This window comes from Canis lupus, chromosome 8 (genome assembly GCF_048164855.1).
Source record: "Canis lupus baileyi chromosome 8, mCanLup2.hap1, whole genome shotgun sequence".
NCBI classification, from domain to species: domain Eukaryota; kingdom Metazoa; phylum Chordata; class Mammalia; order Carnivora; family Canidae; genus Canis; species Canis lupus.
The window spans coordinates 60,533,796-60,559,090 of record NC_132845.1 but is presented as its reverse complement, the minus strand read 5'-3'; the positions used below and the strand labels follow the sequence as shown (position 1 = coordinate 60,559,090).

The 25,295-nt window shown below is 52.7% G+C and overlaps 2 protein-coding genes across 2 annotated transcripts; both read left to right on the top strand.

The window, feature by feature from the left end:
• The first annotated feature begins 8,830 nt into the window (after nt 1-8,830).
• Nucleotides 8,831-18,713, top strand: PRSS36 (serine protease 36). The gene is made up of 12 exons (XM_072837690.1): nt 8,831-8,961; nt 9,403-9,683; nt 12,403-12,569; nt 14,875-15,124; nt 15,223-15,352; nt 15,690-15,946; nt 16,031-16,194; nt 16,493-16,730; nt 16,862-17,003; nt 17,240-17,505; nt 17,583-17,704; nt 18,184-18,713. Exons 1-12 carry the CDS (start codon nt 8,831-8,833, stop codon nt 18,460-18,462), a joined length of 2,427 nt encoding a protein of 808 aa, XP_072693791.1. The 3' UTR covers nt 18,463-18,713.
• A 2,733-nt stretch (nt 18,714-21,446) lies between these two features.
• PRSS8 (serine protease 8) lies at nt 21,447-24,997 on the top strand. Its single transcript, XM_072836584.1, has 5 exons — nt 21,447-21,665; nt 23,416-23,578; nt 23,891-24,162; nt 24,250-24,416; nt 24,544-24,997. Exons 1-5 carry the CDS (start codon nt 21,581-21,583, stop codon nt 24,850-24,852), a joined length of 996 nt encoding a protein of 331 aa, XP_072692685.1. The 5' UTR covers nt 21,447-21,580; the 3' UTR covers nt 24,853-24,997.
• Nucleotides 24,998-25,295: the final 298 nt, after the last annotated feature.

The window sequence follows — 25,295 nt, the reverse complement described above, 5'->3', positions numbered from 1 at the left end:
AGGAAGAGAGAGCGGAAGTGGGGGTTACAGAGAGAGAGAGAGAGGGAAGCAAATTCCCCACTAAGTAGGAAGCCCCATTCGGGGCTCAATCCCAGTACCTGGGATAAGAATCTGAGCCGGAAAACAGACGCTTAACAGGCTGAGCCACCCAGATGCCCCTAGTTTTTCTTTTTTTTCCCCCCTCTTTATTTTTTTAAGATTATTTATTTATTTATTCATGAGAGACACAGGCAGAGGGAGAAGCAGACTCATGCAGGGAGCCTGATGTGGGACTTGATCCCAGAATTTCGGGATCACGCCCTGAGCCCAAGGCAGACACTCAACCCCTGAGCCACCCAGGCTGCCCCTTTTTTCCCCTCCTCTTTAAAGATTTTATTTATTTATTCAGGAGAGACATACAGAGAAAGAGAGGCAGAGGCACAGGCAGAGGGAGAAGCAGGCTCCTCAAGGGGAGCCTGATGTGGGACTCGATCCCAGGACTCCAGGGCCACATCCTGAGCCAAAGGCAGACGTCCAACCACTGAGCCACCCAAGTGTCCTAGCTTTGCTTTTTCTTAAGTTGTATATAATCATACAGTATGATACTTCTCTTCAGTGAACATAATTTCTGTGAGATTCATTCATATTGTCACACATATCAGTGATTCTTTTTTATTGCTGCATAGTATTCCTTTGTATGAATGCACCACAATAATAAATTGTCAATTTTCCTGTTACTAGACATTTATGTTGTTTCTGGGTTTGGGCTCTTGTGAATAAAGATGCTATGGGCACTATGCTATGTTCATGTCTTTTGGTGCACTCATTTCTCTTATATGTAATCATAGAAGTATTTGGAGATCATAATACAGCTTTGCACTTAGCTTTAGCCAATACTGCTACATTTCTTTCTTTCTTTTTTTTTACATTTTATTTATTTATTTTAATTTTCAAAAAACATTTTATTTACTTATTTGAAAGAGCGCATGAGAGGGGAGGAGAGGCAGAGGGAGAAGCAGACTCCCTGCTGAACAGGGACTCCAATGTGGGACTCAATCCCAGGACCCCAAGACCACCACCTGAGCTGAAGGCAGACACTCAACCAACTGAACCACCCCAGGTTTCCCTGTTTATTATTTATTTATATATTTATATATTTTTAAATGATTTGATTTATTTATTCATGAGAGACACACACACACAGAGAAAGAAGCACAGGCAGAGAGAAAAGCAGGCTCCATGCAGGGCGTCTGATGTGGAACTCGATCCGGGTCTCAGGATCATGCCCCAGGCTGAAGGCAGCGCCAAACTGCCAAGCCACCCAGGCTGCCCCTATTTATTTATTTTTAAAGTATATTTTACCTTACATGGCAAAAAGGTCTTTGCAAATGTGATTGAGAATATGGATCTTTATTTATTTTTAAATATTTTATTTATTCATGAGAGACACAGAGAGAAGGCAGAGACATAGGCAGAGAGAGAAGCAGACTCCTCACAGGAGCCTGATGTGGGACTCAATCCCAAAACTCCAGGATCACACCCTGGGCCAAAGGCAGATGCTCAAGCACTGAGCCACCCAAGCGTCCCGAGAGTATGGATCCAGGTGGGCCCATTAATCATGTGAATCCTTAAACTCAGAGAACCCTTCCTGATTTGGTCAGACAGAAAGATGTGAAGACAAATGAAAGGTCTTCCGAGCCACCCAGGGGTCCCTGGAGCCTACTTTTTAAAAAAAAGGTCAGAGGGACAACGCCTTGAGTGGCTCGGTGATTGAGTGTCTGCCTTGGCCTCAGGGCGTGATCCTGGGGTCCCGGGGTCGAGTCCCGCATCGGGCTCCCTGCATGGAGCCTGCTTCTCCCTCTGCCTGTGTCTCTGCCTCTCTCTCTCTCTCTCTGTGTGTGTCTCTCATGAATAAATAAATAAAATCTTTAATAAATAAAAATAAAAAAGGGTCAGAGAGATGCAACCTTGTTGGCTCCAAAGAGAAAGGGAACAAGGAGCCAATGAATGAGAGCAGCCTCTAGAAGCTGAAAAGGCAAGGAAATGGATTCTCCCTTAGCGCCTCCAGGAAGGAACTCAGCCGTGATGACACCTAGGGTGATGTTAGACCAGCAAGATCCATGTCAGATGTTTTTTTTTTAAAGATTTTAATTATTTATTTCAGAGAGAGAGAGGGCAAGCATGATAGGTGGGGTGGGGGAGGCAGAGGGAGAAGCAGGCTCCCTGCTGAGCAGGGAGCCTGATGCAGGGCTCAATCCCAGGGCTCTGGGACTATGACCTAAACCAAAAACAGATGCTTAATCAAGTGAGCCACCCAGGCGCCGCTCCATGTTAGATTCCTAATCCTCTGGATTAGGATAACAAGCTTGCGTAGCTTTAAGCCACTAATTGTATAGTTATTTGTTACCTCGGCAATAGAAAATGAATATATTAGCTGATGTGTAATTTCCCCTTCCACTGATCCGACCAGCAGAGAACTGCGTTATGTGTCTATGTATCGCCTCTTACCCAGAGGCAACCACCATACAATTATTTTATTGACTTGTGGTTTGATTATGGGGTTACTGGCTGCCATTAAGCGGCACTATGAAAACCAGCTTCATGAAACTCTCTGTTGCTTTTGCCATAATGGTGTTGTTGGGGAAGATTTCATTACATCAGTTTCCTCTCCATTTGAACCTGCAGGAGAAAATTATCTTTTTAATAAAGATTATTTATTTATTTATTTATTTATTTATTTATTTGAGAGAGAGAGAGAGAGTACAAGTGGAAGGCAGGGAAGGAAGAAGCAGGCTCTTGGCTGAGCCCAATATGGGGCTGGACCCCAAGACCCCAAGACCAGGACCCGAGCTAAGGGCAGACACTCAACCAACTGAGCCAGCCAGGCACCCCAGAAAATTATTTTCTGTCCTAGTATCTGGAAGAAAGACTCTGCTTGGGTTTCCGTATTTGTGTTTGTTGGCTGTTAGGAAGCTTAGAGCAGTGATTCTCAAGCAAGCATATCTTGGGCTAGAATAACTACCAGAATCCTCAGGGCAGCTTTTGCAAAGTGTGCTTACAGCTTACACCCCTCAGAAATTTCAATCTGTCTCCCTAGAGGAAAGTGTTCCCCTTCCTCTCACAAGATCCATGGCTTTGGTGAGCCACTGTGCTATTTGATGACAGATAAAACTCTCTAAAGGCTTGATATATAAGGGAAGCCATTTTAGATTTCTAAGTCAGCATGACTACATAAATTTTATTTAAACCAAAAACCAGGAGCACTTGGCTGGCTCAGGTGGTGGTAGAGTATGAGACTCTTTTTTTGTTTGTTTTTAAGAGTTACTAATCTTTAAAAAAAAAAAAAAAAGATTTATTGGGACACCTGGGTGGCTCAGTGGTTGAGAATCTGCCTTTGGCTCAGGTCATGATCCCAGGGTTCTGGGATTGAGTCCTGCGTCAGACTCCCCACAGACTCCTTGCTTCTCCCTCTGCCTGTGTCTCTGCCTCTCTCTGTGTCTCTCATGAATAAATAAAATCTTAAAAAAGAAAAAGATTTATTTATTTATTTGAGAGCAAGAGAAAGTGGGAGAGAGAATCTTCAGCAGACTCTTCACTGAGCACAGAGCCTTACATGGGGCTCCATCTCATGACCCAAAGATTGGGACCCGAGCTGAAATCAAGAGTTGGACACTCAACCAACTGAACCACCCCCCAGGTACCCTGAGCATATCACTCTTGATTTTGGAGTTGTGAGTTCGAACCCTGTGTTGGGTGTAAAGATTACTCAAAAATAAAATCTTTATAAAGATTAACACAAATAAACAAAAGCCTATTTTATGGCCCACACAGCATAATAGAACACCTCCTTTGTAAATGAGTAGCCTAAAAGAAAGCCATCTTATTCGTAAGATATGGTCAGTGCTCCTACTCCTTGAATTTCTTGACATTAAAACTTGTGATTTCTGCCTAAATATTAATCTATAATTTTTGACTTCTATAGATGTAAAAAAGTAGATAGCCCTGTAAGAACTGTTCATTCTCTGGAGCACTTTCTTCCCTGTGAAGACTGGGAAGCCTTTCCCAAGCTGCTGTCCTAACTTGGGCTCAAATAAAATTCTCTTTCTTACTTTTAGGGATTCTGAAAGGTTTGTTCATTTTGCATCAACATACTTAAAGGAACAAACCCTATTTTTCAGGTCTGCTGAGTTGGAGAAAGGGCTAAGAATTATTGTCTTAGGGGCTTCTGAAATGACTAAGACAATAGAGCATGTGACTCTTGATCTCAGGGGCTTGAGTTTGAGACCCAAATTGGATGTAGTTTACTTAAAAAGAAAAAAATTGTTGTCTTAGAGCAGCAGTTCTCAAATATGGTCTGGGAACTTCTGAAGCGGTTCCCAAGACCATTTTAAGGGGTGCCTAAGGCCAAAAGTATTTTCATGATGTCAAGTGTACAATACAGGTTTCAAAAGGCTACTTGACTAATGATATTTCAAAAGGCTGGCTGCAAAAGCAGATATGAGAAATCCAGCTGTAGTCTATTCATCCAGACACTAGCGAGGTTTGCAAAAATGTCTCTATTTTCACTTTTTTTTCTCACAGATTTTATTTACTTTTTTTTACATATTTATTTATTTACTTATGATAGACATAGAGAGAGAGAGAGGCAGAGACACAGGAGGAGGGAGAAGCAGGCTCCTTGCCAGGAGCCCGACATGGGACTTGATCCCGGGACTCCAGGATTGCGCCCTGGGCCAAAGGCAGGTGCCAAACCGCTGAGCCACCCAGGGATCCCCAAGATTTTATTTATTTATTCATGAGAGACACAGAGAGAGAGAGGCAGAAGGAAAATCAGGCTCCGCATGACCTGAGCCAAAGGCAGATGCTTAACCACTAAGTCACCCAGGCTCCCCTGCTCTTTTCACTTTTAAAACAATGTCATTCTTTCACTATTTTTTTGAAAAAATATCTTTCATTAAAAATGTTACTTACATTAACCGGTAACAGATTTTTTTTAGTGAATTAATAAGTAATTTTAAGTGTTTCTGAGTTTTAATTTCAAAGGCAGTAAACATTGATAGAATCCAAATAAACAAAAATTCTGGTTTCCTCAATAATTTTTAAGATTGTACAGAGGTCCTGAAACCAAAGTGTTTGAGAACTACTGAATTGCAGTAGTTTGTAGGCTAGTGTGTTCATGGCATGCGTGTTTTGCTTTCACCAAACTATACCCTCTCTCTTCTTTCCTATCTTTGTCCATTGCCTCATTTTGCTGAGTGTTTTGTTGTATAAATGGTCCTTTATCCTTGGAGAGGCAAATGCCTACGAATGAATGTCTGAGGGGACTTAGAAACCCCAAGAATTGCGACTCTTGATCTTGGAGTTGTGAATTCAAGCCCCACGTTGGGCATAGAGCTTCTTTTAAACAAGCAAATCGAAACTCCAGGATTAAAAAAAAGGAAACTCCAGGATTGTGTTAATGAGTCTGCCACCAAGTTTACCTTCATTGTCTCCGTGGACTTGCTAAAGTTAGCAAGTTTATCAATTAACTCCAGTGGATTGTGCATCCCTGTGTTTGTATTTCCTCCCTTCCTAATCACATCTCATCCCCTCTGCTCTTGCTGCCCTGGGATTGTACTTCCCAGTAAGGCACAAATATGTGGGCTCTGCCCAGACGTCTATTTTCTAGGGAAACTGGACTACTAGAGTTGTATATTATTAGCCTATATTATTGGTAAGAAAATCAATATATGGGTATCCCATGCTTTTCAAAAGTTTGCATTATGCCACTTGGCTTTTAGGAAAGGCCTACGTGAGTACTTGTTTTCGCTAACCGAAAGAAATCCAAAGAGGATCTTCACTTTTTCGAAAAAAAAAAAAAAAAGGTGAAAAGTGAAAATAGCCCTCAGTGTTTGTTTTGCAGCCAGCTGTACAGAGGCAGCAAGCACCCTGAGATCTCCTACCCTGGGAACTACACTCAGCATCTTAGCAGCAAGCTGTCATAGTGTTGAACTGTACGAGCACCTGTGCTTGATCTCAATTTATACTGTGCATTTGTTACCAAGATATGTCCTAAGGTATCAGAAAAGCCTAAGAGAGGGGTGCCTGGCTGGCTCAGTGAGTGGAGTGTGCAATTCTTGATCTCGGGGTTGTGCATTCGAGGCCCACGTTGGGTGTAGAGATCATTTCAAAACAAAATCTTTGAAAAAAAAAGAAAGAAGAGCCCAAGAGAGGTGATCTTTGGATCTGGGAATGTTAAAAATATTTTCCATATAAACTGATAGTAATTGTTTCTTTGCTTTATGCCATTTCTGCTTCCAAAAGTTTTCTTTTTTAAAAATATACTTATACATTTTTTATTTTTTAAAGACTTTATGTATTTATTCATGAGAGACACAGAGAGAGTCAGAGGGAGAAGCAGGTTCCATGCAGGGAGCCCGACACGGGACTCAGTCCTGGGTCTCCAGGATCACACCTGGGGCTGAAGGTGGTGCTAAAACACTGAGCCACCAGGGCTGCCCCAAAAGTTTTTGTAGAAATGCTTTACTTGGGAAGCCTGGGTGGCTCAGCAGTTGAGCGTCTACCTTCGGCTCAGGGCGGGATCCTGGAGTCCCGGGATCGAGTCCCACATCAGGTTCCCCTTGAGGAGTCTGCTTTTCCCTCTGCTTCTGTCTCTGCCTCTCTCTGTGTGTCTCTCGTGAATAAATAAATAAATCTTGGAGAAGAAGAAAGAAGAAGAAGAAGAAGAAGAAGAAGAAGAAGAAGAAGAAGAAGAAGAAGAAGAAGAAGAAGAAGAAGAAATGCTCTGCTTGTGGGTAGCAGGGGAAACCTGAGTGTGGCTATTCTGTGACTCTCCAGGTCTACTCTCCACCCCTTCTCTATCCTGATCTGCTCCCCCAGAGCGACCTTCACAGGCCACATCGCAGGCTCCCCATCACTTTGGCTTCTGGGAAGTTTCAGGGACGGGAGGAGCTGGCAGGTGATCAGAGGGTAGGAGGAAAGTGAGATGGGGACTTTTATTTCCCAGCTCTCTGCCTACTGAGCCACAGGTTGATAAAGATTGCATTCCTCCATGGAGGGAGCTCCCGACTCATCAGCCTCTCCTCCAGCTACAGCTCTCCCTTTGGGCTTCCAGCGTGTGCTCTCTCTCTGCGTCTCCATTACTGCTAACCTCAAGATTCTTCACCATCCCTTGGTGGTTCCCTGAACCCTGCCTATACCTCTGTAAATAGTTCCTTCATTAAATTCCTCTCAATTCCTCTTTGAGGCACCACATGTTTCTTAGGTGGCCTCCTACTGAAACACACAGAGGGGTTGAGTGACTTTCCCAAGGTCACACAAAGAGTGACAACACTTGAGAGTACTCTAACACAGAAAAGGGTGCTATCTTTTTGGCTTTGCCAGCCTGCCCAGCCCCCTCCCAGAATCCTCAGCCCTGCCCAACCTGCCGGAAATCTGTGATCCTTTTGTTGGGATGGGATTGAATTCCCTAGGGCTCCCTTCCCAGACCTGGCCAGCAACTCCAGTAACCAGAGCTGTGTGAGAAGAAAGGACCAAGCCTTTGGGGTAAGGCACACCCTGAACAGAGGTGAGGTCTCAGGTGAGTCACGCCACTGAGGGGCCACCTCCTCTGTCCCCAGGGCCTGGGTTCACCCACGGCCTGGCCTCACCAAGGAGCCAATACATCAGCCTCCCAGCACCTTGGTTGTCCTCTCCTCCCACCTTTGCCCACAGGGTTCTCCACTCTTCCATCGCCCACTCAACAGCGCCGTGGAGCTAGGACATCTGCCTCCCACCCCCACCTTGGGCCTCCAGTGATGTGAGATGCTCACAGGGCTCTGGGTGGGGCCTACAGGCTCCCTAACTTCCCCTTCCAGCCCCAGATCCTCTCAGATTGCCAGAGATGGGCTCCAGCCAGGGAGGGTGGGGCTGCTCCTGGGACCATCAGGTGTCACACGGGCTGTCTAGGCAGTGACAGAGCTGTGACTGGGAGCAGACCTTCACCCATCTCCGTGCCTCCAGCTGACTCAAATGTGCCATGTCCCACCACCTGCTCCTTCCACTGGTGATCCTCGGTAACTTCAGGAGACAGGAGATGGCTACAATGGGCCAGGGTCCTAGTATCTGGGGAGCTGGAAACCAGGACTCCTGGGTTCTGTGTGGGTAATGGGGGGGTCAGAGGAGGAAGGGGAGGAGGGAGTGAGATGTCAGAAGGGAGAGGAATAGTGTTTGAGAGGGGAAAGAGGCTTGGGTGTCATAGGGAGATGGAGCTTGCTGGGAGGGCATCAGGGAGGGCTTATCAAAGTGTAGATCTCTAGCCTCTCCCTGCTTCCCTCTTTCTAGCCATCAGCCCCATCCCAGGAGCTTTCCAGAACTCAGGTAAGGCAGTTGCGGGGTGGTGGGGAGTCATGTGGGAGGCAGCGAAGACAGGAGGGGTAACATGCCTACTGGCAGGGGACTGAACGCCCAGGGACTGGGAAGGGTAGGGGGCAGGGGCCTAAGAACAGGAAGGTGGGGCTGAGCAGTGTCGCGGGCTGGAAGTCACCAGTACCTTCCTCTCTTTACCTTCTAACCCTCAGCTCTCAGTTCCACCCAAGAAGAACCTGAAGATCTAGGTAAGGAAGAGTGGGGAGTTCCTCAGATCCTAAGGAAAGTCAAGGCTGGCTAGGCGAGGAGGGAGGTGGAAGTCACTGGAAAATTAGACGTGCCAAGGTCCTCACTGTTCTTGTTCAGAGGGGCAAACTGAGGCCGGGTGGGAGACAGGGCTTCGTCTTGAGCTCCCTGGGTGCCCCGGCGTCGGGCGGCCGGCAGGCGACAGCCTCCTCGGTGCCCCCATGCAGACTGCGGTCGCCCTGAGCCCTCTGCCCGAATCATGGGGGGCTCGGACGCGCGGCCGGGGAGCTGGCCGTGGCAGGTGAGCCTGCATCAGAGCGGGAGCCACATCTGCGGGGGCTCCCTCGTCGCGCCTTCCTGGGTGCTCTCGGCGGCTCACTGTTTCGTGACGTGAGTATCGGCCCGCAGCCCACCCCGGTCCACAGCCAGCCCCGCCTGCCCCGCGGCTTGAGACGGCGCGGCGCGGGTCCCCGCCCTACCCCCACCCCCACCCCCACCTTCCCCACCCCCACCCCCACCCCCACCCCCGGCCCCAAGGGCTCTGCGGGGCGGGGTCGCCCTGGTTCCCAATGCGGTGGGCGCCGCCTGCAGGCCCGCCCCACCACTCCACCAGACATCCGACCCTGAATCCCGTCTGTCCGGGTCCCCCAGCCAACCAACCAGCTGGGAATCGGGTCCACGCCTCCCTCTTTCTGGGAACCTATCTGAACCCGGATCTCTCCAGCCCCGAATCCCGACCCAGGTTTCCCGCCGGCCCCACCTTCCCGCGGGCTCCGAGCCCCTACCCCCACGACAGCCGGCCTCCCCCCTCCCGCCCCGGCCTCCGCGCAGGAACGGGACCCTGGAGCCCGCGGCCGCGTGGTCGGTACTGCTGGGCGCGCACTCCCAGGCCGCGGCCCCCGACGGCGCGCACGTGCGCGCGGTGGCCGCCATCCTCGTGCCGCGCGACTACAGCGGCGTGGACCGCGGCGCCGACCTGGCCCTGCTGCGCCTCGCCTCGCCCGCCAGGCTGGGCCCCGCCGTGCGGCCCGTCTGCCTGCCGCGCGCCTCGCACCGCTTCGCCCACGGCACCACCTGCTGGGCCACCGGCTGGGGGGACGTCCAGGAAGCGGGTGAGTGTCGGGGACGTGGGTCCCGGCGGCCGCGGAGCCCGCTGAGGAGTCCTCGGGGCCGGGCCTCGGGAGGTGGAGACCTCGGCCCGGCCCGGTGAGCGCTCCGCCCGTCTCCCTCTATCTCCCCGCTAAGGGCTCGCAGACCAGGACTACTGACTCACCCAACCCGTTACCTCTTCACCTTTCCTGCCAGTTTTTTTCTTTCCCGGATTTAGGATCCGACCAGGGTTCCCATCCTAGCTGGGCTGTTTCAGACAAAGCGCTTCACCCAATCCATTGCTTCCTCTGAAAATTGAGGAAAATCGTGCCAGTGCATGGGGTTGTCGGGTGGATTAAGTGAGGAAATCCATGTAAAGTTGATAGCACGGTGCCGAACATACTAATTAATGCACTTTAGGTACTTTTACCCTAGATAATCGTGCACTAAAGCACAGCGCCTGGCATATCCTAAGCGTTCAGCAAATGTCCGTTTCTGCCCTCCTTTCTCCGGTCCCTCTCCTCCCATCCTACCCTTCTCTCATTCATCCTCTACTTACTCACCTCCTGTCTTTTCCCTACTCACCCTCATTCACTCAGCTCATCTTTCATTTATTCAACAGATATTTCTTGAGCACCTTCTCAATGGGCTGGGCACTGAGGCATTAGAGATACGCCAGTGAACATAACTAGCAAAAGTCCCTGCCTCAGAGCTTAAATTCTAGTAGGTAGACAAGCTATACATTCAGTAGATTGAGCAAACATTACACTAGAAGGTTTGGAAGAGGGACGCCTGGGTGGTTCAGTGGTTGAGCGTCTGCCTTCGGCTCACGGCGTGATCCTGGTCCAGGGATGGAGTCCCACATCTGGCTCCCTGTGAGGAGCCTGCTTCTTCTTCTATCTGTATCTCTGCTTCCCTCTGTGTCTCTCATGAATAAATAAATAAATAAATAAATAAATCTTAAAAAGAAGAAGAAGAAGAAGAAGAAGAAGAAGAAGAAGAAGAAGAAGAAGAAGGTTTGAGAGGAAATAGAGCACTTTCCCATTCCCTATCATCCCTATTATCCAATGCTACTTTTCCATGTTAACAAGGCCCCCACAATGCATTTACTGTGATCAGACCTGTGCTGTGCAGTGCCCAGGGCTTTAGCAAGGGTGCTTCAGGAGGAGATACCACAGCCTGTGCTTAGAGGGGCCCCATCAGGGCAGGAGATGACCTGAAAGGGTCATTCTGAGGACATAGGAAGTCCATGGGGATGGGCCCAAACCATCCTGACAAAGGGTATCCAGAACAGATTTCTGAGGAGCTGTTGTAAAGAGGACATGAGTTAGCATAACAGGCTAGTGTGGGGAGATGGAGGCCACTCTGGGGACTCACATGAGACATGACAGATGGAGAAGGGCCAGCTTGCCAGGCTGGAATGGAAGAGGCATAGGCAACAGAGGTCACAAAAGTTGCTAGGGCTGGACTATGAAAGCCCTAAGGTCAAACCAAGGGCCAGAGTACTCCACCAGCTCCCAGGATCCCTAGGACAATCCCCAAACTTGCCTGGATAGCCCTCAAGTACAGCCTCACCATCACCTGACCTCTCAGGATTCTGGGTGGGGAGGCAACGAGCTCTGTCCACACCCTCCACCACACGTTCCTGGATTCTGAGATGTTGTTTCCATCAAAGGCAGGTTTAAAAAAAAAAAAAAAAAGGCAGGTTTACCTCAGGAAAGGGGTAGGCCTCGGATGTAGACAGTAGGATCCATTGATTGTTCTTGATAAGATCAGAGCTGAGCTTTAAACACATTCCTCTGTCATGGGGCACCTGGTGGCTCAGTTGGATAAGTATCTGACTCTTGATCTCAGCTCAGGTCTTGAGCCCAGTGTCGTGGGTTTAAGCCCCAAGTTGGGCTCCATGCTGGGTGTGCAACCTACCTAAAATTTTTTTTTTAAAGATTCTACCCATTTATTCATGATAGACACAGAGAGAGAGGGGCAGAGACAGAGGCAGAGGGAGAAGCAGGCTCCATGCTGGGAGCCTGACGCGGGACTCGATCCCAGGACTCCAGGATCACGCCCTGGGCCAAAGGCAGGCGCTAAACCGCTGAGCCACCCAGGGATCCCCCCTACCTAAAATTTTTTAAAAATTAAAAATTAAAAAAAAAGAACATTTCTCTGTCAGCAACAACTGAAGGGTGAGTGAGGAATGGACCAGTGAGGAACCTGGGCCAATCATCCAGACCCAAAGTTGTGCTTTCTAAACCAGGACAATTGCAGTGAAAATTGCAAGAAGTCACAATGAGAGGTTTTCAGGATTTGGGAACTGATTGGAGAGGGGAAGCTGAGTCAGGGGTCAAAGCTGACACCCAGACTCCATGCTCTGTAACTTGGTACAGGGCCATGCTAGTCTTTATGGCACCTTTATTGAAAAGGGTACCCTCTCAAGATTGGCACAACCCATATCGGGGCACAGAGCTCAGTGATTTTAGCCCCACATGCATCATTTATTGTCTGGATACCTTTCTCCACTGCACTACCATCCATGGAAGCTCTCACCAGGTGCTTGATGGGGCCACTCCTGAGATGAGGGTGTAAGAAGTTCTCTAATAACTGGTTTTGAATTCAGCAGGTGAGGGTGTCCTGGGGCGTCTAGATAGAGATGCCCAGGAGGCACCTGGAGGACATAGAGCTGAGCTAGGGAACAGAGGACTTCATATCTGCCTCACAGCCTTTGCTCTCTGGTTCTGCCTGCAGACCCCCTGCCTCTCCCATGGGTGCTACAAGAAGTGGAGCTCAGGCTGCTGGGAGAGGCTGCCTGTCAGTGTCTCTATAGCCGGCCTGGCCCCTTCAACCTCACTTTCCAGCTATTGCCAGGGATGCTGTGTGCTGGCTACCCGGAGGGCCGCAGGGACACTTGCCAGGTATGGAGGGGGGAGGCCTGCATCTGCCCAGCAGGGCCAGGCAAAACCCTGATAGGAATCATGGGGAATAGACAAATCTCATCTCTCTCTCTGCAAAAAGAGGGCAAGATTGTTAATGATTGCTAAAGAGGATTGATGAGAAGATTATAAATGGACAGAACTTGGAACTTGACAAGAGGGTACTGTTACTTATGGCAGTTCACCGTGCAGAGGTTACGTGTCAGACTCTAGAGTGAGTCAGCCTGGTTAGAAGTCCAGCACCACCACTTATTAGTTCTGTGACCTTGGCTGAGTTATTTAACTTCTGGATGTCCAGACTTTCTCACCTGGCAGATGGAGATGATAGCATTATTGACCTCATAGGGTAATTATGATGATCACATGAATTTATAGATATAAAAACACTTAGGACAGTGTTTGGTTTTTAATAAGAGCTTAAACAAGTATTATTATTATTATTATTATTATTATTATTATTATTATTATTCCACATCCCAGTCCACAATACAGCACCTGTTACTTAGTAAATATTCAACACATAGTTATTTTTTTTAAAAAATGAGTTTATCTGGGGTGCCTGACTGGTTCAGTCCATAGAATGTATGACTCTATTTTGTTTTGTTTTTTTAAAGATTTTTATTTATTTATCCATGAAAGACACAGAGAAAGAGGCAGAAACATAGGCAGAGGGAGAAGCAGGCTCCCTGCGGGGAGCCTGATGCAGGACCCAATCCCAGGACCCCAGGATCATGATCTGATCCAAAGGCAGATGCTCCACCACTAAGCCACCCAGGTGCCCCAAGTGTACAACTCTTGATCTCAAGGTAGTGAGTTCAAGCCCCATGTTGGGTGCAGAAATTATTTAAAAATAAAATTTAAAAAAGAAGGATTAATCCTTTATAAAAGAGAATTTCCCAGATATCTTGCCGAAAGCGAACACATACTATATTTTAACTATTTTCCCCAGAAACTTTCCTCCAATGGCACACATTTTTTTGTGTGATTAATTGATTTGAGGGCAGCCCCCGTGGCACAGCGGTTTGGCACCGCCTGCAGCCCCAGGTATGACCCTGGAGACTGGGGATCGAGTGCCACGTCGGGCTCCCTGAATGGAGCCTGCTTCTCCCTCTGCCTTCTGCCTGTGTCTCTGTCTCTGTCTCTGTCTCTCTCTCTCTCTCTCTCTCTCTGTCTGTCTCTCATGAATAAATAAAAGCTTAAAAAAAAAGATTGATTTGAGAGAGAGAGTACAAGTGGGGGGAGGAAGAGGGACAAGCAGACTCTGCACTTGATCCCACCATCCTGAGATAATGACCTGAGCTAAAATCAAGAGTCAGATGCTTTGGGGTGTCTGGATGACTAAGATGGTTGAGTGTCCAACTCCTGGTTTGGGCTCAGGTCATGATCTCCTGCTGGGAGATCTCTGGCATCTGGGCTCCCTGCTCAGCTGGCGAGTCTGCTTCTCCCTCTCCCTCTGCCCTTCCCCCCAACTCATGTGCTCTCTCTCTCTCTCAAATAAATAAAATCTTCAAGTAAATAAATAAATAACTCTTTTAAAATATTATCTAAAAAAAAAGTCAGATACTTAACTGAGTCACCCAGGCACCCCCAATGGCACACATTTTTGAGGATGCTCAAGCATGCATGGTGGCAATGGATTCAAGCTAGATAGCCTTCCTTCCAGGTTCCCCCCAGTTATAAGGTTCCAGGACCCATGGACATAATCCCCTGCCTCCTTATTTATTTGTTTGTTTGTTTGTTTGTTTGTTTGTTTTTGAGAGACACACAGAGAGAGGCAGAGACGTAGGCAGAGAGAGAGAAGCAGGCCCCACTCGATCCAGGATCATGCCCTGAGCGGAAGGCAGACGCTCAACTGCTGAGCCACCCAAGCGTCCCCGCTTGCTGCTTTCTAACAGCTTATTTCTAACAGCCTCTTCCTCCTGACTTGTGGCATCTCTGATTTGCTTCAACAAGTGGTTGCACTTAGAAATCCAGAACGGGATTTGAGGCATTTATTGAACAAGAATCATTTGGCTCTGAATGGGCCCTGCAGGTCTCTCTAGCATGGTCTTGAATGCATTAGCTTGGTGCCCTTGACTTTGGCTGCTCATCAGCCTTTCTGCCTTACAAGGCTTTCTTCTGCTTAGAGTTGTAGGGAATGCAGAGGACAAAGCTCAGACAGGGCATATTTCTAGAAGGTGGCTCTTTGTTGGGCAACAAGAAGAGGTCTAGAACCTTTGTGAGGTGACCCAGTGTAAGCTGCTGGGTCCCTGGGCTGATCCCTTGACACTGAATTATCTATCCTCAGGGAGACTCTGGGGGCCCCCTGGTCTGTGAGGAAGATGGCCGATGGTTCCAGGCAGGAGTCACCAGCTTTGGCTTTGGCTGTGGACGGAGGAACCGCCCCGGAATCTTCACCGCTGTGGCTCCTTATGAGGCATGGATACGGGAACAGGTGATTGGCTCAGAGCCTGGGCCTGCCTTTCCCACCCAGTCCTGGGAGCCCCAGTCAGGTGCCTGGGAGCCCACGGATCAGAACTGCAGCATTGCTCTGCCAGGTGAGGGAGCAGGACCCCTAGATGGCAGCTGGACATGGGAGATTTGAGTTGGGGTAGGGGTCTGGGAGGCCCCCTGACCCAGGCCTCTCACCCCTCAGAGTGCGGGAAGGCCCCAAGGCCAGGGGCCTGGCCCTGGGAGGCCCAGGTGATGGTGCCAGGATCCAGACCCTGCCATGGGGCGTTGGTGTCTGAAAGCTGGGTCTTGGCACCTGCCAGCTGCTTTCTGGAGTGAGTGAAAACCCAGTCTCAGACAAATTCTTGCCCCTCCTCCCCCGACCTGAGACACTATTTACCTGTCCTCAGCCCTTCCCCTGTGTAGGGTAGGAGTAGGGGTGGAGGGGCACATCTATCTGGAGTGTGGGGTCTCACTGGCAGGTGTAGGATCCAGCTCGCAAAGTAGGATCCTAGTCTAGCTGGGGCGGGTAGGGGGTAGTATGAGTTTGATCCGGGATGCCACGAGTCCAAGCCAGATGTGTGTGTGTGTGTGTGTGTGTGTGTGTGTGTGTGTGTTTTGAGCTGAGTGTGCAGGATCCGGCCCCCGGCCCCAGTTTCCCCCATCCCGCAGCCCCATCAACTCAGATGGCCCGCCCCGCGACCTGGACACCTGGCGCGTGCTGCTGCCCTCGCGTCCGCGCGCAGAGCTGGTGGCGCGCCTCGTGCCGCACGACAACGCCTCGTGGGACGACGCCTCGGACCTGGCGCTGCTGCAGCTGCGAGCGCCGGTGAACCTGAGCACGGCCCCACGGCCAGTGTGCCTCCCTCACCCAGAACACTACTTCCTGCCCGGCAGCCGCTGCCGCCTGGCTCGCTGGGGCCGCGGGGGTGAGCAGGGGGCGGTGCCGGGCTGGACGGAGGCGGCGGGACTCACTCCTAAGCCGCGCTGGCGCGCTCTCTTCTCGGTTCCAGAACCTGCGCCCGGCCCCAACGCACAGCTCGAGGCCGAGCTGCTGGGCGGCTGGTGGTGTCACTGCCTGTACGGCCGCCAGGGGGCGTCCGTGCCGCCGCCGGGAGACCCGCCGCGCGCGCTCTGCCCCGCGTACCAGGAGGAGGAGGAGGCGGGCGGCTGCTGGGTGCGCGGCGGGGGCGCGGCGGGGGCGGGGCGCCCGGGCCCTGAAGGCCGCCTGGAGCACTTCGGGGAGGGGCCTGAGATGGGCCCTGGGCGACGTCTGGCCCCGCTACACCTAGGTTCACAGAGAATCCTAAAGCGAGGGCTGACTTCTTGTGCAGACTAGTATTGGCGAGTGGCGTGGAGGAGGTGGGGCTTGTCATGTCTGAGTGGGAGAGAGAGAGGAGGGAGAGAGGGAGGTGCAGGAAAGCCCCAGGACCTTGGAGAGCCTCTCACTGGCGCGCACACACTCTTGATTGCAGAACTACTCTCATCGGAGCCTCCTGTGCCAGGAGGAGGGGACTTGGTTCCTGGCTGGAATCGGCGACTTTTCCAGTGGCTGCCTGCGTCCCAGAGTCTTCCACCCCCTGCAGACCCATGGCCCGTGGATCAGCCACGTGACTCGCGGAGCCTACCTAGAAGACCAGCTGACCTGGGACTGGGGCTCTGAGGGGGAGGAGACTGACACACAGACTTGTCCCCCGCACACAGAACATGGTGGTGAGGGCTCAGGGCTTAATGTCTCCTGAGGCTTTGGGGCTTAGGGGCTCCTACATGAGCTAAGACCCGTGGTTAGGTCTTCATGGGTCAGCTGCGAAGCCCCCGTTTAAGTGGTCACCTCCTCTCCCTAGCCTGTGGCCTGCGACCAGAGCCCGCTGTGGTGGGGGTCCTGTGGCCCTGGTTGGCAGAAGTGCACGTGGCTGGAGATCGAGTCTGCACTGGGATCCTGGTGGCCCCAGGCTGGGTTCTGGCAGCCACTCACTGTGTCCTCAGGTGGGTCTCACCCATCTCTTGGACAAGAAGGAAAAATGGAGAGATGGGCCTAAGGGCTCTTAACAATAGTGGGACTCTCCATTTGGGGCTCTTACGGTGCAGGGGAGTGCCTCAAGTGTTTTGAGGTAGAAGAGATCTGGCAGGAGGAATACTCAATGGAACGACCCATTCTGCACTGGGAGGGACTTTACGGCCACTGGGAGAGCAGGGGATGACTTTGAGCTTTGTTCCAACAGGCCAGGCTCCACGACAGTGCCTTATATCGAAGTGTACCTGGGCCGGGCGGGGGCCAGCCCCCTCCCACAGGGCCACCAGGTATCCCGGGTGGTCACCAGCATCCGCCTGCCCCGGCACCTGGGACTTCGGCCCCCTTTGGCCCTCCTGGAGCTGAACTCCAGGGTGGAACCCTCCCCATCAGCCCTGCCCATCTGCCTTCACCCAGGGGGTATCCCCCTGGGGGCCAGCTGTTGGGTGCTGGGCTGGAAGGACCCCCGGGACCGAGGTGAGAGCCCAGGGTCCTAGGGGTGAGGAGTGACTGAAGGCCAGAAGCCCTGCGACAACCCTCTCTCCTCTCTCTAGTCCCCGTGGCTGCAGCTGTCTCTATCTTGATGCCACGACTCTGTCACTGTCTCTATCAGGGCATCCTGCCCCCTGGGACTCTCTGTGTTCTGTATTCGGAGGGTCAGGAGGACAGATGTGAGGTAAAGGGGCCTGGGCATCCCCATGTGGGGAGAGGGGAGCCAGGCAGCACTGGGCAGCCCAGCAGGACCCTAGAGAGTGAGCTGGGTTGGAATTCCTTTTCTTTTTTTTTTTTTCTTTTTTAAGATTTTACTTATTTATTCATGAGAGACACAGAGAGGCAGAGACATGGGCAGAGGGAGAAGCAGGCCTCCTGCGGGGAGCCTGATGTGGGGATCATGGGATCATGCTGCGATTGTGACCTGAGCCAAAGGCAGACAGACGTTCAACCACTGAGCCACCCAGGCGCCCTTGGGTTGGAATTCTTGAGTGCTGGGCCCCAAATGGGAAGAAGCAGTGCTTCCCATCTGGACTGTAGAGAGAGACCAGGGGCCCGGATGCCTGAGGATAGGGACAAGCAGCGCTCTGTGGCTGGACTCTAAGAAGAGAGGAGCAGGAGGAAGGGTAAGAGACCCTTTGGGGCTTGGCTCTGATACTGCAGGTGACCTCAGCACCTCCGCTCCTGTGCCAGACGGAGGGAGGCTCCTGGGTGCTCATGGGCATGGCTGTTCGAGGGAGCCGGGAGCTGTTCGCTGCCATTGGCCCTGAAGAGGCCTGGATCTCCCAGATGGTGGAGGAAGCCCATTTCCTGCCTCCCAATGGCTACCCCCACTGGCCCCCTGAAGGCAGCAACCTCTGCCCCCCTGAAATGGCCAGGGCCTCAGGCTCCCCTCGGGTTGCCCTCTTCCTGCTGCTCCTGACCCCCCTGATCCAGGGCTGAGGGGGCCTGGGTCCGAGAGCCACCCCTCCTTCTCCTCCCCCCACTCCCTCCAGCCTTCCACTTCCCACCCAGTACAGCTGGAATGTGGCCCAACCGGCTTTGTTCCCTCACCTGCCACTGGCACCGAACCTCCAGGCCGCCCCACCCACCTGGACTGCAGCGGCTCTGGCTCTGGGTAATTGGGCCTCCCCAGCTATTTTGGGCTCCGGAATCCTTGGGGGCACCGGGAAGCGGACAATAAAGGTGTAAACACAGACACATGGCCTTATGTCATTGCTGGGGGCAGGCCAAGGGGCTGGGGGAAGCCCACAGGGTAGGGCCCATCCCTGCTGGGGCTCTGTGAGTCAGGCTTTGGGCTCCCAGGAAATGTGTCCCTGATAACGTGGCAGCTGTCCTTCATTCCTGCCCCAGGGCGGGGGAGGTGGGGTGGCAGCTGGGTGTGTGTCACCTCCCCGGTGGAATCAGCATCCCTAGCACCTGCCAGACACCTCAGCCCAGGCTCAGACCCTACTGTCCTCCCCCCAACCCAGAGCAAGGGCTAGGGTGAGGGTTGAAGAAGGGTCCTGGAGTCTGGGAGTCCAGGGGCTACCATATCCTGTATCCACAGACAGATGCCCCCTCATATATACACCCTGTTGAGTGACCCAGAGTGTACACCTCCAGTGTCCCCAATACATACATGACACATGCTTAACAGTTCCCCACCTTCACATCCTGCCCAGTGTCCCCAGAGTTTGGGCATCATCATGTGTCCTTGTGTGTGTACATCCCACTACCCCACTCACCATTTTTTTTTTTTTAAGATTTTATTTATTTGAGGGATGCCCGGGTAGCTCGGGGGTTGAGTGTCTGCCTTCTAGCTCAGGGCATGATCCTGGAGTCCCAGGATTGAGTCCCGCATCAGGCTCCCTGCGTGGAGCCTGCTTCTCCCTCTGCCTGTGTCTCTGTGCCTCTCTCTATGTGTCTCTCGTGAATAAATAAATTAAAACCTTAAAAAATATATATTTTATTTATTTGAGAGAGAGAGAGCACAGGCGGGGATGGGGGGGTAGGAGTGGCAGAGGGGGGGTAGGAGTGGCAGAGGAAGCGGGAGAAGCAGGCTCCCTACTGAGCAGGGAGCCCTGAACTCCCAGGATCCAAGTCCATGCCAAAGGCGAACGCTTAACCAACTGAGCCAGCCCCCCTCGCTCCTCAAGTATTAGTGCCCTCCCAGCATGAATACAACCGCATTCCCTGCTTACTCCGAAGTCAGGGGGTCTGGGGTCTGATGGATCAGCCCATGAAGTAGTGCTCTGTGTCCAGGGAACACATATGGGGACATCCCTGGCTGGGGATTAAGAAAGGGTCACAGAAGAGATTATGTCTGAGTACAGAAAAAGAGCAAATGGAGACCCAGGAAGGGGGCAGTGCTTGGGGTGCAAGCCACAGATGAAGGTGGCAGAGGGGTCACCTTTGGGGCCAGAGTCACCATCTCTGGGTGGGGTGGGCAGAGTATTTGGGAGAGGAGGGAGGAAGTTCTTGGGAGATAGACGAGATGGCAGAGGTTCTTTAAGGGCCAGGGTTGTCATTGGCTGCCAGAGCCCCAAGAGGATAGCCCACCTGTACCAGTACCCGGATGCCATCCCCCACAAACATTTAAACACCCACCCTCGGGTAGCCTGGGTGGCTCTGCGGTTTAGCGCCGCCTTCAGTCCAGGGCGTGATCCTGGAGACCCGAGATGGAGTCCCACGTCGGGCTCCCTGCATGGAGCCTGCTTCTCCCTCTGCCTGTGTCTCTACCTCTCTCTCTCTCTCTGTGTCTCTCATGAATAAATAAAATCTTTTTAAAAATAAAATAAATAAATAAACACCCACCCTCGACCCAAACCCACCACAGTGTCCAATGTCATCCCCTCCTCCCCAGCTTAGACCCCTTCCCACTCCACTCCAGGAGTTCCCTACCCTCTGGGGCCCTAAAATTTTGGCTATGAGGTCCCAGTCTTAGGGAAAGTAGGTGGGGGAGTGGGGCTCTCTTCTGAGGCTTGAAGCCAACATACATGCCCAGGTGCAAACCCGAGGACAAACCTGTCCCCTGGCTGGGCCACTGGGCCTTCCTTCTCCCCCTGAGCCTGTGCCTCCTCCCCGCTGCAACCTCGACCCGGGAACGCTTTCCCGGACCATCCTTCGACTACCTTTGCCACTTCCCATCGCCTCTCGGGCCTCTGTCCTAATAGCACCTTCTCTGGGAGCCCTTCTCAGTGCCGGCCGATGTCAATCTCCTGTGATCAGGCCTCCAGAGCCCCCGTGCCTAGCCTGAAATTATTCTAGAATTCCTGTGTGATGATTTGATTCGAAGCTGTCACCCCTATTTCACTGTGAGCTCAGTGAAGGCAGAGATGGTGTCTGCTTTGTCTCCTGTGCCTGGAACATAGTAGGCACTCAGGAAATATTTGTGAGATGATCAGCATGGCCAGTCACGCTGCACACAGATGATGCTGCAGTCTCTACAGGAGGGCCTGAAAAGACAGGGGTCCTGGGCTCAGAGACCAGGCTGAGGGAGAGCAGGAAGGAGGAGCACAGCGGCCCCAGGACAAGAAAGGCTGGGCCAAGCCCTGGGGGACATAACTGGTCTGGGAGACCTGAAAGACCTGGGCCAGATGCCACTTGGGTCACATTCTAGGGAGCCTAGCTATCAGGGATTTCCAGTCCCGCCTGGAGGGCACACACACATACACACACACACCACACACACACACACACACACACACACAGAGCCTGGGGATCTGGGAGGACTTAGGACCATGTAATCCAGAAAACCTGGTGGAGCTAAGTGTGGAGGGCGGGGCCAGGGGAGGGGCAGGCAGGTAGGTGCCTTTCTCCAAGGATCCACATTCTGGAAGGTCTCCGCGTAGTTAGGCCGAGTTGCAGACGTGTCCTTACGGCTGTGGAGACCCCAGCGTCTCCCTTTGCGCCTTACCTCTGCCTTCAAATCTGGTCTTGGACATCTCTTCTCCCTTCCCAGCGCGGATTCCAGGATCTCTTCCCTCTGGGCCCAATACCAGGAACTTGCCGTTGAAACCAGCCCTAGGTACCTTCCCTTGGGTGCCTGGTGTCTCCCCGAGGGCCCTGGTCCTGGGCCATGGCCCACAGGGCAGGTCTGGGGCCTGGGTGGCTGGAGGCTGTGGCCATTCTGCTTTTACTTGGATTATTCCGGTCCGGACTTGGTGAGTATGTGCGGTGGTCAGACAGTGTGGGGCTCAAGGGAGGGGTGATATACATAGGCTGGGGTATAACCCTTTTTTGGGCACACCCCTTACCCTGGACTCAAGAACCCCCAGCTTCAGCAACTTAGCTCCGGGCCTCTCCCTCTCCCTTCGGCGTTGGCCTCCCAGGGCGGGGTGGGACAGCCTCTGGAGAAGTGGTAGGTGCTAAGGGATCTGGGAACTTTTTCTCAGGGTCTTTCCTGTTTACCCTTCCCTCTTTCTCTCCCTCCTGGAGCTGAGGGGATGAAGGTGAGGCTTGTGTGGGGGAGGGGGAAGGAAGGGGACGTGGGTTCAGATTCCAATGGAATGTTTCATGAGTGCCTGAGCCTCTCTCCATAGGGCCCTCTTCCTTACCCTTACGGCTTTATGTAAATCCTCCCAGTAGTTCTGTGAGATGGAGGTTACAGCCCTCATTCTATGGAGAAAGAAACTCCGATGCAGAGAAGTGACTTACCCAAGAGTACACAGCCAATAAGAGGCATAGCTGGGATTTTAAACCCTGGTCTGACTCCAAAGGTACATCTTTTCAGGAAAACAAACCAGGGGTTTCCTTCCTTGCAAGGCACACCACTCGACTCTGAGTCCGGTTTTCAGTCCCCACTTCACCGCAAACCACTGGCTGTGTATTCTTGGCCAGTCCCCTCCCCTCAAAAATGAAGTCAGTTATGTTTGTCTCCTGGGGCCCAGGGAGGACTCCTGGAGATAAAGGAAGTGAAAGCCCTCCCGCAGCCTGGCATTGCTGGACCGTCACTAAATAGTAGCTATTGTCATTATTATGAGGAGCGAAGGAGGAGCTTGGCTGGGCAGTTTTCTCTGCTCGGGGGGAGGTGACTTTGTGAAGGGCTGTTGGGTCCTGCTCCAAACAGAGGGGAGGCCTCCGTGGGGTGAGGCCGTCCTGGAAATCAGAAGTTCAGTGTGGGAGTCCTGTTGTTTGTTCGACACATATCCACGACTCCATCTGTGTGCCCAGCCCTGTGCTCCAGTCCCTGTCACCAGGGACTTACCCAGATTAGTGCAGATGAAGCAGTCACAGACACCAGCACAATAGCTGTATGATAGGGCAGTTGGGGGTGGGGGGAGCATGGGGGCTCTGGGCGTTCCTGCCATTGTCCAACCAGCCAGCAGGGTCAGGGCAGGTTAAGGAGAGGCTGGCATTTGAATCACCTCCATAGGCAAATAGGTTTGCTGAGTGGAGTAGGATGAGGAAAGAGGGATGGAGGATGCTTGGCAGAGTGGCCTGGCTGAGCAGAGGTCTAGAGGCAAACAAGTGTGTGGCCCTGTGTGTGTGACAGGAAGTGTCCGGAGGGATGGCTGGAGCAGATGGTCCTGTCATGGAAGGTCTGGAATGTATGTTAAGGACCATGTGGAGCCCGGAAAGGATTTAAGCTGAGGTGTGACCTGATCAGATTTGTGGTTTATAAAGATCTTCTGATGTGTAAGGAGTGGACTGAGTGGAAGGCACTCAGTGGCCTGAGTGGAGGGCCTGAAAGAAAGGAAGCTGGAAGAAACCCAAGTTAGGTAATGAGCTCGGTAGCGGGGGCAGAACTAACCATGCCCGCTGAGCAGTGGGATGAGGACAAACCGGTGGCTGGCTCCTGGGAACTCACTTCCCAGACTCCAAACCAGATTGTTAGCAAGTAGCAGGCCTGAGGCCCCAGGAGGTACAGGGGCCCCAAGAGGACCTGACCTCCTGACCTTCCTCCCTGGACAGCCTTCTGCGGTGTGGCCTCCCAAGCACGAATCACAGGCGGCAGTGGTGCAGCCGCTGGCCAGTGGCCCTGGCAGGTCAGCATCACCTATGATGGCGTCCACGTGTGCGGCGGTTCTCTTGTTTCTGAGCAGTGGGTGCTCTCAGCTGCTCACTGCTTCCCAAGGTACCAGCTGGGTGGTGGGCGAGGGGCATGGGGTGGGGAGTCAAAAGTGGGCTGAGGTCCAAGTTAGGGATCAGTCTAGGCCAGAGGTTGGGGTCCTTGGGTGGGATCTAGGGATATCAATGATTCAGTCTGAAAGGATCAGTGAGGAGTGAAGGCCAGAGGTCACAGGTCACAGGATAAAACTGTGGTCTGTGACCTGAAAGGCCATTTGCCTGGGACCAGACAGACTGGGGTTGGGTGGAACAGGGCAATGCAGGATTAGGGAAGTGGGAGAGGTCTCCTGGGTCCCAGCCTTGGCCCCTCTACCTGCAGGGAGCACCTGAAGGAAGACTATGAGGTAAAGCTGGGTGCCCACCAGCTGGACTCCTATACCCCTGAGGCCGAGGTCCGCACCGTGGCACAGGTCATTTCCCACACCAGCTACCAGCAGGAGGGCTCCCAGGGTGACATCGCACTCCTCCAACTCAGTAGCCCGGTCACCTTCTCCCGCTACATCAGGCCCATCTGCCTCCCTGCAGCCAACGCTTCGTTCCCCAATGGTCTCCAATGTACCGTCACCGGATGGGGCCACGTGGCGCCCTCAGGTGAGGTGGGCACTGATGTCCAGAGCCATGGGGGTGGTGCCTAACTCAGGGCAGAAGGCCCCAGGCAAGCATCTTTTGCTCCTCCAGTGAGCCTCCTGGCCCCCCGGCAACTACAGCAACTCGAGGTACCGCTGATCAGCCGCGAGACCTGTAACTGCCTGTACAACATCAACGCTAAGCCTGAGGAGCCCCACTTTATCCAGCAGGACATGGTGTGTGCTGGCTATGTGAGAGGGGGCAAGGATGCCTGCCAGGTAAATGCAGGGGGGTCCAGTGAGACAAGTGCGTCTTGGGGGGAGATGAGGGCCTAATGGGGCTGGTGTGGCTGACTAGAGGCCTGGGGCCTCATCCTGATAGTTACTGTACGGCTCTTCTCTTCAGGGTGACTCTGGGGGCCCGCTCTCTTGCCCTGTGGCGGGCCTGTGGTACCTGGCAGGCATTGTGAGCTGGGGCGATGCCTGTGGGGCCCCCAACAGGCCTGGCGTGTACACTCTGACCTCCAGCTATGCCTCCTGGATTCACCATCAAGTGACAGAGCTCCAGCCTCGTGTGGTGCCCCAAATCCAGGAGTCCCAGCCCGATGGCAATCTCTGTGTCTACCATCAGGCCTTCAGCTCTGCCCCAGCCCAGAACTTATTGGGGCTCATCCTTCTGCTGCCACTAGGCCTGACCCTCAGCCTCCTCTGCTAAGCTAGTCATCTAAGGAGCTGACCCTGCTTCCAGGACTTCCACACTGCACCCAAGGACAGATGCCTGCCTTGGGAATGGACCTGGCCCTTCCCTGACATCTTTTGGGCCTAGGGACCGGCTTGATTCACTCCTTCCTCCCAGGACCTGTGGGAGTACATCCTGACCTTTGAGCCCCCTCTTCTGGGTTGGTTCTTTGGGACTACAATCCACAGTCGGGAGGCTCACTACCTGTGGCATTGGCTAGAACCTCTGGCCGCCTCCACCTGCTGTCCACAAGCCTGCCGGTTGGGATTCTATGGAGCCCCTGAGGACCCTTAACTATGAAAATGAGCCCTGGCTCCCTGCTTTGTTTCCAGAAGACTAGGCTAATTGCTGCTGAAAGGCTGGCCCCAGCGCCCCACCAGTCCTGCCTGATAAGCCCCATCACTTCACCCTCTTCCTAT

Bases quoted from the DNA above. Each gene is read 5' to 3' on its own strand.
- PRSS36 (XM_072837690.1), top strand. From the start codon at position 8,831: ATGGGGGGCTCGGACGCGCGGCCGGGGAGCTGGCCGTGGCAGGTGAGC. The intron at 9,684-12,402 runs GTGAGTGTCGGG...TTCTGCCTGCAG, and splicing joins GGGGGACGTCCAGGAAGCGG to ACCCCCTGCCTCTCCCATGG. The intron at 17,705-18,183 runs GTAAAGGGGCCT...CTGATACTGCAG, and splicing joins GTCAGGAGGACAGATGTGAG to GTGACCTCAGCACCTCCGCT.
- PRSS8 (XM_072836584.1), top strand. From the start codon at position 21,581: ATGGCCCACAGGGCAGGTCTGGGGCCTGGGTGGCTGGAGGCTGTGGCC. The intron at 21,666-23,415 runs GTGAGTATGTGC...CTCCCTGGACAG, and splicing joins ATTATTCCGGTCCGGACTTG to CCTTCTGCGGTGTGGCCTCC. The intron at 24,417-24,543 runs GTAAATGCAGGG...TCTTCTCTTCAG, and splicing joins GGGGCAAGGATGCCTGCCAG to GGTGACTCTGGGGGCCCGCT.